This window comes from Nylanderia fulva, unplaced genomic scaffold, assembly GCF_048542155.1.
Source record: "Nylanderia fulva isolate GAGA-0341 unplaced genomic scaffold, ASM4854215v1 Scaffold6, whole genome shotgun sequence".
NCBI classification, from domain to species: Eukaryota; Metazoa; Arthropoda; class Insecta; order Hymenoptera; family Formicidae; genus Nylanderia; species Nylanderia fulva.
Window position 1 is genome coordinate 3,810,814 of NW_028190698.1, and position 12,964 is coordinate 3,823,777.

Genomic DNA, 12,964 nt, shown 5'->3' on the forward strand with positions numbered 1-12,964 from the left:
GGCTGTCATTTGGCGCATGCATCCGTTCCATCCGGAGAAACGAACGCGTTGCAAAAATTTTGCGCTCTCTATATTCAAATGGGAGTTCATTTTTTCTTCCGGTCCAGGCATTTAAAAAAGAATTTTTTTTTTCTTATGGCTTTAAGATGCGGAATTTCTGTATCAACTTTTTTGTAATCAAGCTTTCTCATACAACATTCTTTGTTTTTAACTAGTATGGTGAATCTTGCGTAAAACCTTAATATCTATTTATTAGAAATATGACATTTTAACCGAAGATCTTCAGAATTTAATTGGAACGCGTTTACGCTAATAATTAAGAATCTCACAAGCAGATTATTTTCCTCAGAAAAAGACCGTTATTCGGATATAGATAATCCGCTCAATCGCGTATATATTTAACGTGAGCGTCTCTTAAACTGATACAGGCCAAAGTATTATAAATAATGTACAATACACGGTATACATTAATTAAGAGCTTTCAACTGAATATTTTGAAACAGTCTCTTTTCACATATATTCATAAGTATAAATTAAATATTCGAAAATTTAACGATGTAGAATATTATCTGTAATCCACAAAAGAGCGTAACATTTCCTATTCAGCCGTATTTTACGCCAGTCATGTGAAACGAACACATTATCATCTTTTTAAATAATGAATGTTACCAGCGCGAGCTTGTCGTCACATTATGGAAACAGAGCAGAATATAATGTTCATATCCATCAACACTGAGAGAGAGAGAGAGAAAAAGAGAGAGGAGAGAGAAATCTATCTTTTATAAAATTAATTTTTTCGGATATTTCATCTATTATGAAGGGATATTGATACTTTTTATTTTAAACACAAATTATTGAAATAAAGAGTTACAAATTTCACAATTATATTGCTCTGTTTGCAATTTGAATTACAAATGGATCATAAATACAAGTTCTTGCATTACTGTTATTAATTTTTACTTAGGTTTAGTTAGACATCGATTATCGGATCGATCCAAAATTATATACTATGTTCCGAAGAACAATTCTTCTAAAAATACGTACAAGTGAATTCACAATGTTAAGTCTTACGAAATAATAAATTTGTCCTTTAACATAACATTTCTCCTATCATTAAATCGAGTTTGTGCATCGTTTATTCTCGTGTACACGTAGAAGGATAAACCGTGCGATATTAAATTCAAAAATAGACGAGCAGACAGATGAAATAATAAAGATAAAGCAAAATTTTTAACAAAAATGCAAATTTATTTAACAAAGCTGAAATAGAAAATATGCAAGTTCCTCGAATCTGTCGTGAGACGAAATGTCAAAGAGAGGACGCGCGCGCGCGCGCGAGATCTCCCGAAATCGATGACAGGTCGCGTGACAATTCCCGGATGACACTAGCGCGTTATAACGTATCGACATTTAGACATGTGTCGACCATAGTATTGTCGTTGGCTCGTAAATTTAATTATACCTGCACACCAGCCGGCGTTTATTGGCGGGTGCAATATTCGCTAATAGGTATAATTAATTACACAACAAAACGTGTGTATCGAATTCCTCTCTCTTTTGCCCTCCCTTTCCTCGCGAAATGTTACATTTCGCCTGCGTATACATTTATCTACATGTACGTACATACATCGTTGTTATGTTTATCTGCATATGCATTCGGGCACGTGATGATATGGAGATAGATGAAATGGCCTGATCGCCGTTTGGAAAAGTAGTTAATTAGTTCCTCGAGCGAGCGCGAACAAGTTGCGGCCGCTGATAAATGCATCAAATTCATTTCGCATCGCTTAGCAAGGTCAAGCTTGTTTTGTGTGCGCGATTTTACACTTTTATTCTGTTCTTATTCTCTTTTTAACGCTCCTTGTGTAATGATTATAATAATAAATTTTAATTTTATTAATTTTTATATATATATATATATATATATATATATATATCAAATTTTATTCTGTTCTTATTCTCTTTTTAACGCTCCTTATGTAATGATTATAATAATAAATTTTAATTCCATTAATTTTATATATATATATATATATATATATATTAATAAAAGGATGAATATACTCCAACATAATATTTTCTTCTCTATTTTTTTTTTATAAACCGTAAAATGACTCGACTGTTTTACTCTTGAGATGTCAATATAAAAGAGACTTGTGTAAGTTATTAATATTCGTATTACAGCGAATTTCAATTTCTTCGTGAAAGCTATAAAAGCTCAGCATAAGAAATGCAAAAATTTATATTGGCAATCAATAAGCGCACAACTTCGATATTCATAGATTTCCCGATTCCATTGCAAACCAACCACGTTGGTTATACCACGATGCGATACTCACAGCAAATAAAGTAAAACTCGCTCGAGCCTTCTTCGCTCTTTTCTTTCCGCCCTGCCTTTTCCGTAACATCCCCTTCGTAACCCCTTCGACTTCTACCCCAGTGAAGAAATCTCTCGGTCGCTCACTCTAATTCTATTAGCTGCCATTTTTGTTATTTTCCACTTGGAGCATCGACCTTTGCAGCTTGCACGTCTTAATTCGCTCTTCCAACCTTCCGATCCATTTCGCAAAACAGCGAAAATCTGTCAATTAGTAACGATAAATGTCAAAAAAATTATAAACATGTGCGTCGATAAATAATCTCTTTCGTTATCTTTATGAATTATATATTATACATCGTGTCTTTCATTTACGATTCATATTTCACGCGAGTGATTTAAATTAAAAATTCATAACTTTAAAGAACCGATATTAAAGATTCTGCATGCGAAAATCTTATTAATTAATATTCCAAATAATATTGCAGCAATTGTTTCTCTTAGTTTCTTCTTTTTCGCTCGTTCCCATCCTCTCAATCGACTTTCTTTCTTTCTTTTTTTTAATTTTTCAAGTTATTCAGTTCGATAAATTTTTGTTACAATGAAGCACGTGACAAGAATAAATTTCGTGATCGATGCGGAGCTTTGCGACTCGCACGACTGAATTTTATTTATCGAGAGTCCTCGCCATCAGACGCGTCGCCTCCGATTTTGGCATAGACGACAGCACAAATCCACGACCCGACGCTCGCCCACGTGTCGATTCACGGGAGCCGTGAAATTCGATGGTCCCGCGTATCAATGGGAGATCCCACGACCTTCCTTCGACGTAGGCCAATATTCAGCGTCGTGTCATTTCACGGCAGCTTCAAGCTCGTCATTCTCGCGAGACGTATCGCTTGGTTCCCGTCAATATGCGAGATCTTGAAGACTCGATATTATTATAATAATTTTTTTTTCAAGTTCAAAAGTCGAATTCATCGAAAACATAAAAGAATTTAATACCTGAAGTGGAGCCTTGATAAAAATTCACTGATGTAAAAAATGATGGAGATATATAAGTTCAGCAATTATGCAAGCCAAACTTCGTCATTCATTCAATAATATTTGAATATTTCTGCGGAAGTCACATATGCGGAAGTCACATATTTAGTTTATACAATTTTCGTGCACGGAATTCTGACTGTCAAAGCAAACATTCAAAGATCTCGTAGACCTAGTATTTCGAAAGAGAGCTCGAGGCAAATACGACACTGTAATTAAACATGAAGCTTTAGAAATCATGGAGCCTAAACACGCAAAAATTCTCACAAATACACCAAGATCTGAGAACCTAAAAATTGTAATTTAAATTAAAATAATTTAGAAAAAAGACGTGAAAACATTTTCTCAAGACTCTTCAAGAACTTGACAATTCGATACGCTTCTAAAATGTTCAAATTCTAATATCTAACGTACGAAATCTATTATTAAATATAGATCAAAGATTACTTGCATCACAAATATTTGCATATATTTCATATATAGTTAGCTTCGTCAGACATATCGAGATCATTATATACATATATATTTGAACATTTTCTCTCAAAAGATACGCGCGTACAAACTCTCGTCTGCTCATCCTCAAGATGGCAGCTTATTTATACGGGTACAACACCTTCTGCACATCGTCAGGTCGCGAACTAACTCTGTCTGTTTTACACGTACGATAGATATTTGTGCACGTTTGGGTATGTATGCAAAACGCTATCGCGTTTTATCGTTTGGATTCACGAGATCATACCGCTATGATATCGCGCCATCGCCACTAATATCCGACGATACAGGCTGCTGCAAAGCCGAATCGTATCCTTTCAGGCAGAAATAACGTGGCAGAAATTCTTTTTCGCAAGGTATATTTTTGTGCATATTTTTACTCTAAAGTGATTCGACAGGCAATATTTTCCCAGCGGATTTTACAAATGAAAAGAATTGAATTCATACGCGGTCATCCCTTCTTAAAGAAATATGGATGTCACCGCAAGATTGATATGAAAAATAATAAAGAGATACGTAATTAATTATATTAATATATTAGATAATAAAACAAATTATGCTGCATTCTCTACAGTCAAGAAACAAATTTTCTTTTGATTGCCTAATAATTGGAGCTATAATGACTAATTGTAAAATAATGTTACAAGTGATTAAATCAAGAAAACTGTAATCATTATTATTATTATTATTTTGTTTTTAATTAAAAATAAAAAAGCAAATCGTAATTAAATGCTCTGCGATACTCTTTATATCAGAATATAGTTTTTTTATTCTATAATCATGGTAATATTTATATCAAATTTAATATAGAATAATTATTGCTATTTGTAGATTTTATCTTCAAATCCAGTGTAAATGCATTATTATCCGTATGTGTAAAGGGATAAAGAGAATGAGAAAGAAGAGAGAGATAGAGAGAGATCGTTACAACATTATTTCTCATCCGTCAACTACACTCGCGATACGTTTCACTTGGGCTGTATTGTTTGATGATTACGGATGAAGCTTTATATCCAATCAATCACGCTTGACGGGTACATTGGGCAGCTGACTCGAGTGGGTTAATGCGTCCATCGATTATAGATGCGCGTTTCAATGATGAATCCGCGTCAGAATCGATTGCCGAGCAGTACTGTGGCTGCAGCACTGTTAACACACATTTAATCCGCGACAGCCATGTGATATTTCACAATGACTTCCGGTTCTTTTTCAAGTCGAAAGTCCGCCGTGTCCCCGATTTTTCAAAGCACCGTGGCCGATATATCGATCGCAATTACGGCAAACGCCGCGCACTTTACACACAACGCGTCGAACAGTCCATTATCGCGACGATTAATTCCGATGACCCGAAATATCGGAGCCGGTCATTTTCATCCATCCTCAAGAGAATATTTATCGCTAAAAGTAATTTCATTCACGAAGAATATATTCAGACGTAATATATACATATATTAAATATATTATATATTATTAAATATAAATATACAATAAATACTCTGAACACTTTATACATATATGTATGTTGCAAACATATACATATATATGTTTGCAACATTTAATAATTTTGATATTACACATATAATATATATAATGTTACACAATTAATATTAAATAATTAATATAATTTAATATTAAATATATTAAATTATGTAATTATATATGTATAATATAAAAATAATTAAATAGTGCAAATATTATGGACATAAGAGTATATATAAAGTACAGAATATTTATTTAAAAGTTTTAATAAATTCTGTATTTTTAGAACACATAACACCCACACTTTTATAATACGATAATGCAAATTTAAAGAAGTTGAATGACATTTTCTTTATTTTCCAAAAGTAACATTTTTCTTTCCTTATCTTTCGCCGAATGGAAAACGCGAACGCTAAAGTTTTTGTCTGTTCCCCGTCGCATCCCGCTGAATTTAATTTACCCCTAAACACAGTCGGCAGCAAGTAGAAATGGTTCGAACGAACTTTCTTGCTCGACCCACTTAACGATTTTACGTCCGGCCGCTGACGGGCCGATGGAATCGGCCTCAAAATGGGACGTAGCGCCCGGGATTAGTTTCGTTTTTTTGCGCCAAACCAAAATAACAATTTCTGATGCATAACCGTCATCTCAGAATGATTGATACTTTTCTTTTAACAAAACCAAATTTGTAACGGATTTTCTTTCTACATGTTGTCGATTTAGATTTTATATCTCTATAGTATATCTATACTTTATATTTTATCCTCTATATTTTTTTTATTTATTTATTTATCTATATTATCACATACTTATATCCGGGATCTATTTTATTATACAATTTATTATGCGCTATTTAAATGAATATGAATCCAACAAGAATATAAATCCAGGAGGAAAGGTAATATTTAGTAATATCGAAATTTTCGATATTTAATATTGTATTAATTACCAAATGCGTTTATCATTTACATTTTATCCCCTCAATTGTTCCACTTGCCTCTAATCATTTGCGCGCAGAATAAAATGCTTCTCTTAATTGTCATAGAAAAGAGAGATATAAAATGAATGTGAATAAACGCAATATGGTATAAATTTATTTGCAAAATTATACACGCGAAATAATGATGATAAAAAGAAAATAATTTATTTTTTATGTGATTTCGAAAAATATAATAATGCAGTGATAATGCGCTGTCTTTTATTTTCGCGCATATATTTAATATATAAACTTTAAAAAATAATAAAGAAAAATATCATTATTATGAGATATTAAGCTTTGTCTGATATAGTACGGAAAATGTTCTGCTTCATAACGAAATGCGAGTGATAACAGAAACAAATTTATATTTTTTTTTCACAGAGATTTAATAAAAAAGTATTAACATATAGTTTTGCGGGCTTTTTTTCAACTTATTCCGCAAGAATTGCATAAAAAAGAAAGAAACTCAATAATAATCAAAGTATTGATTTAAGAAAAATTTAAATTGAAATTATCAAATTGCCTTAGAAGGCAAAAGCAAAATATTTAACAATTTAAGAATATAGATATTTGAGAATATAAATATGTAATTTAAGAATTTAAGTATTATTTCAAGTATTATATTATTTCAAGGAAGTTTTGAAATTTAAGAGATCAAATATTCTAAAATTTACGAAGCCAAAAAAATCTTGAAACCCGAAAAATGTTTAATTTTAAACCTAAATGATCTATGGAAATCATAAAATACAAATTTAAGAATTCTATAAATTCAAGAATTTAGAAATATTTGATTTGAATTCTTAATTTAAAAATTCTAAAATTCCATGGATCTGACTTGAAATTTGGAAATCTGAAATTCGATGATTTCAGAGATACCAGGACCAGAGTACCGAAATCTGAGGATCTAGCGCGATTAAGTACTAACGTGTCGGGAAGTTGAGAAAACTAAGTATCCTCGATTTTTTGGCGAAAATGCGCGAGACATACAAGAAACAGAGATTGGACGGTGCACATTTGAGGTACAGTCTTATTGTTAGTCTTACCCGGCTGCAGCGAGATTGCGTCCGTCTGGGATTGCGAGTCACGGGGCACTGAGCTTGCAAGACACATCCAGGCCAACAGACCGTACTTGCAAGCCTCGCGACTCACAAACTCGACTCTATGTCTATCGTCTCTCCCTTCTACCACCACCCGTCGCAACCCTTTACCTTACTCATAGTATTTTCCCGCCTAAACTCTCTTCAATCCTCGTTCAATTACAAGATTTTTTATTATCTAATCTGCTATATAATATATACGCAGATATAGCCTATAAATAATTATCTAGCTACACACACAGAGAGAATTTTCTCTTGGAATTTACTCTAAAAATCATGATAATTGTGAGATAAAAAATATAAATTATATACGATTAATTGTACATAATAATATTTTTTATTGTGGTAAATATTAATACTTTACAAAAATCTTCCAATATCATATTGTCCCACGATTGCCATGATTTTCAGGGTAAATTCTAAGGGAAAATTGTCTTCATGTGAAGATATACATATGTCCCTATACACATTTCTAAATATACATATAAATTTTTATATTTAAATTATGTAAAAATATAAGGATTTAAAGCACACACAGAAAAAACAGTATCCTTGAGAGAATGCAAATATGCCTTGATTCAAGTATATTTTATCCTTATAATAGCACCAAATATAAATAATTTTGGATAAAGGATAATTTATCCTTAAAACAAAGTGCAAAATATTCTTGGTTCAAGCTGAAATTTACTTATAAATATTGAGGGGACAAGTGACAAGTGTGCATCGGATATAAGCGGTACTTTCAAATATATATAATAATTCTTAGTTCAAATGTGACTAAGTTTGTTTTTACCATATGCGATTTTTAAAACAAGAATATATCTTAAGGATAAAATATACTTTACACAAACTTATTTATTATTAAGGCAAATGAAAATTTGTGATTACAAAGAGCATTCTATGCTTAAATCAATCAAATAGCGTTCAAGAATAAAAATATACTTGAATCAAGGATTCTTTTTTTTCTGTGCAGCTTTTTCAAAAATTTCCCATATTTGAAATCTTGTTTAGTACAACTAAAATTGTTGAACTCTGAAATTTTAAGCTTTCCCTCTAACTTGAATCCAAAATATTGAGCTTTCGAGCTTCGAATCTGAAAAATTCTACAACATTCCGAATTTCGCGAACATGCATTCAGGGGATTCGAAAACATTGACTGCCACTTATCACAATCGAATCGCGATATAAGCTTGTCTCCTCGAATTTATACCAGCGCAGTTTTTCCAGCCTTTTGTCAAACTAAAATCCCCGTTTTCCATCGAACGTCGCCGTTTAACGCCTGCCAAAAATACACGAAGTCGAACTATCCATTTATTCGCGTCACAAATGGGGCGCGCAGCGTGTCTCGGCGGGATTTTTGTCGATTGGCAATTATCGCCAAGCGATTTGTTCCCGCGAGTCAGAGCGAGCTATTTCGGTGCGCGAATTCGGGGCGATATGTGTAAAAGCGATTAAAGCGGAATAAATAGTAAATCCGTAACATCGAAGGCGATAGATCGGCGAGAGCGTAAAACGACTTTTGCAATCCCGCAAGCGCGATTTTCGATGCAGTATCAATTTGTCATTATTATACTTGGGTGGGCTTTCGCCGAATTGCCCGGGCCGGTAAAACTCGCGAACCACGAGCTCGCAAATTCGCGATGGGGATTAGACACGACGCCAGTGATCGTCGACACGAAAGGAACTCGAAGCCCGCCTTGATTGGCGGGCCTTGACCGAAAGCGCTAATGTTGTTCCCGACATACAGAGTGATCGGAGAAGTAATGAGATTTGCGGCATAACTTTAATATTACACGGTTTATTACCTGTTACTTCGCGCGATATCAAATATTCCATTGTCACACAACGTGACAATATATTTTAATTTCACCAACTTTTTATGGGAGAGATAGCGCGTTACATCTTTATGAATTTTTTTTTATATGAAAGATAGGACCGCGAAATAGAATTGTTAATAGCTTCGCTATTCAACCGTGTCTATATTCTATATGTATTTTTTTTTTTTATTTCGACATAGCGTAGTGCTGGTGTAAAAAAAACGAGATAACTAAATCACATTTCGTTTGACGTCCGACGTGACACATTTCTGGTATTAATAACAATTTGGTTTTTACGCACACATATTTTTATAAATATCACCGCGCATTGTACCACGTATACGTTTGAGTTTCGTGACTTTTTGATCATCCTGTATCCGCGTTTCACGTACGTGTATTCACGCGGTATTTGCGAGCAAAGGGTGTTGATTTTCCCACAGTTATCAAGACGCGGACAGGTTATCGGCGTTCCGAAGGCTATCTGTTCGACTTGCAGCATGATTAAATTTTCCAAGATGCGGTAGAAGAGAAAACAATGACAATATATCATGCCTGGCGTAAATGATAATCTAGGATTGATATAATTTATAACTTTTTCATTAGCGACTATATTAAATATAGGATGTATTTTCATGCATATATATTTAACTTTACAATAACTGATTTAATGTTACTTTAAACCATTCTTTATTAGTTGTATCGATGTGTGAGAATTTATGAAAAATTGTATTTTCAGTAAAAAAATCCAAACCAATTTATTTCTCATATATCATATTTCTTTCATATCAACTGAAATATTAGTATTATCAGAAAATTTAAATAATTATATGATATATAAAGAATTAAATATTTAAATATATAGTCTTATTAAAGCATTTTAGTGTATATATATGCTACATCTTGAAGAAAAGTGTAGATGTTACATGCAATATTAAATATTTCTATAATTTTGCGTTCAAACTTGCTGGTTGAAAAAATGTAAAAAAGTTTATAACGAGGAAGTTGATCGTGTTCGGACAGGATTAATATACTCGTAGTACCATTATAATATTATAATATTAATATACTCGTACACCACAACGGCCAGCAACACAGAAAATAAAAGAATGTACCTAAGTAAGCAGATTTCATCGAAGCTGCGGCAAAGCGCGACGAACTTTTGGTGGTAAAAGGAGAAGCACCGTGTAGCGCGGTTTATAAGTATCTTCCTGAGTATGTACTTAGTACAAAATATCGAGATACTTGGAGCATTTTTAGTGGCAATACGGAAGTTCTCTGTTGATGGTATCGAAGAGAACTTGAAATTTTCATCGACATTCTTATCGCGTTATAGCCTTAGATATTAGATTATCAAGAATTATTAAAATTTCTGATAATAATAAAAAAGTATAAAAAATACTTAAAAAAATATTTAAAATAATATAATATTTACATGTAAGAATATTATATTATAACTTTTCAATTAGCGATACACGCGTACATATTTAACACTTTAATGTAAACTTTAATTTAAAAATAAAAAATAATATATTAATAAAATAATATTAAACTATAATAATAACGTGTGTTGTATATTAAAATATATGATTTCATTTTCTAACAATACTGTTAAAATAATATGAAGAAGAACCTATAAACGTCAAATTAAATCACGACGCGATTGCGTTTCGCTTTTCGACGCAAAACGTAAATGAGAAAATTTATCTTTGAAGTCGCGAATTTACATTACAAACTTTGCACGCGTGTTTATATATTTCACGGATAATTGAAAAAGTTTTTGTCGGGTAATGCACTTACCTCACAGTCACGCGATAAATTCTATCGTGGTCGCTCTGCTGCCCGATCTTTGAAAAAATTCCTTCGCACAACCGTGGAATGAGTCCTGGATCCTCCTGAAAGAACAACATTAATTTATTAATTATTGCAAAATATATTTAGTCGCAGATTTAAATATTCTTCATTTCACTATAATTTCAATCTCTATGTACGGACATAAAAATAATAACGTGGAAGAAAAAACTTCACTGTTTGCGAAAAGATTTATATTTATAAAAAAAACTGATAATCTCGGCTCAAATTATTGTGTTACAATAAAAATAAAATCTCGACGGCAATCGGAGCCTGTGCGGATGACATGCACAAATTAATAAATTAAAATGAGATCTCAAATCAAACTCATTTATTAAATTCTAAACGTTTCGACCCACTTCGGGTCTTCTTCGGTAGAATCCGCAAATAAATTAAATATCATTCTCCTCCCTATTCAAACCGTCCGGCCGTCGGAGTGTCTCCCTAACGGTGACCATCGTCAGGAAGGAAGCAGAGCAGTGACTCCCTTACTAACACCCGACAGCAAAAACAGAGAGAAGACGATGTTACACGTGACACATCACTCTAACGACTGTGATTTATATTATTAATGATTTATATTATTAATGTAAAGAGGAGAGAAAATATCGATTCTAGATTAAGTAAATTACCTAAATAAAATTCTGTATATTTTTTTATAAATGTTTCTCCAAAATACAAAATAATTGAATGAAACATGGAAAAAGATTATCACATAAAAAGAGAAAATTGTTCTCTTGGGAATGAAAGATTAATTGATAAAACCTATTTGAACCAGAAACAATAAATTTAATGAGAGAATCTGTATCAATTTACAACTTTAATACATTATTAACCAACACTTGCGAAAAACAAAGAGAGAAAGAAGGAAGAATTCTTTTATAAAATTGAAGCTTGAAATAAGCGTGCTGCACGGCCTGTGTCTTTAAAACGCTATCTCTTCGCATTCGGATACACAGCTTCTGATCGTACGCAAAAACGCCAACGGATGTGGACAAGCAATTTAATAAAGCGCTATTCCGCAGAAACCAGTTTCAATTTACTATTTTAAATTTTTGGGACGCGAAACGATTTGATTCTGCAACAAGGACTTTTCCTCTCTTGTCCGCTAATTAGAATCAGCGATGCGATATGATAATTTCGGGAATGGAGAGAGAAGAAGAAGAGAAGCGGAGGAGAAGAAGGACAACCAATAATCAAGTTGATGCTGTTTAAACTTTAAATATGCATCGACCAGTTTATGCAAAATGCAAAATATATAGTTTCACGAGGCTGTTATACGAGAGTGCTAGAGTTGATGGAAGCTAAATATTTCCCGGGAAATTCATCTCGCCGATTTTCGTATGCCGATACAATAATAAGGCGAAAGGGATTTTGAGTGAATTAATGCAGCAATTGTGTATTGTATGAGCTAATGAAATAAGCTTGATTATATTCAAGATATGAAAAGTAATTGATATTTTAAGTTTTAATAATTAACGTTCAATGTTGATACTTCTACTTTTTTAAAATTAAAATCGAGAATATGAGATAATAAAATAAAAATTTGGGAATTTTTGAAAATTTAATTTGTTCAAAAATTTAATAACTAATCATATAAAAAAACATTATATGAAACGTAATCGTAATCAAGAAAGTCAAAAAATAATATTAAAAACAAGTTCATCATATGGTTTTCAATATAATAATAAATATAATAAGTTTTATTAAGTAAAAATTATATAATAATATAAAATTTGTATTAACATGACCATCTAATTATTCTTGCAATAAAATGTATACAGTCAAACTTGGTTATGATAAATTGAGGAAAAAAATAGTATTTTATATGAAAAGACCATATTTTTCACTGAAATATTTTCCAGTATTAAAATATAAATTTACGATAAAC

The 12,964-nt window shown here is 32.3% G+C and overlaps 1 protein-coding gene across 1 annotated transcript in view; it reads right to left on the reverse strand.

The window, feature by feature from the left end:
• Positions 1-12,964, reverse strand: part of LOC114942455 (uncharacterized) — a 36,463-nt gene that overhangs the window by 16,076 nt on the left and 7,423 nt on the right. The window contains 1 exon segment of the mRNA XM_029317835.2: positions 11,023-11,117. Within this exon segment, the coding sequence (XP_029173668.2) occupies positions 11,023-11,117 (95 nt within the window).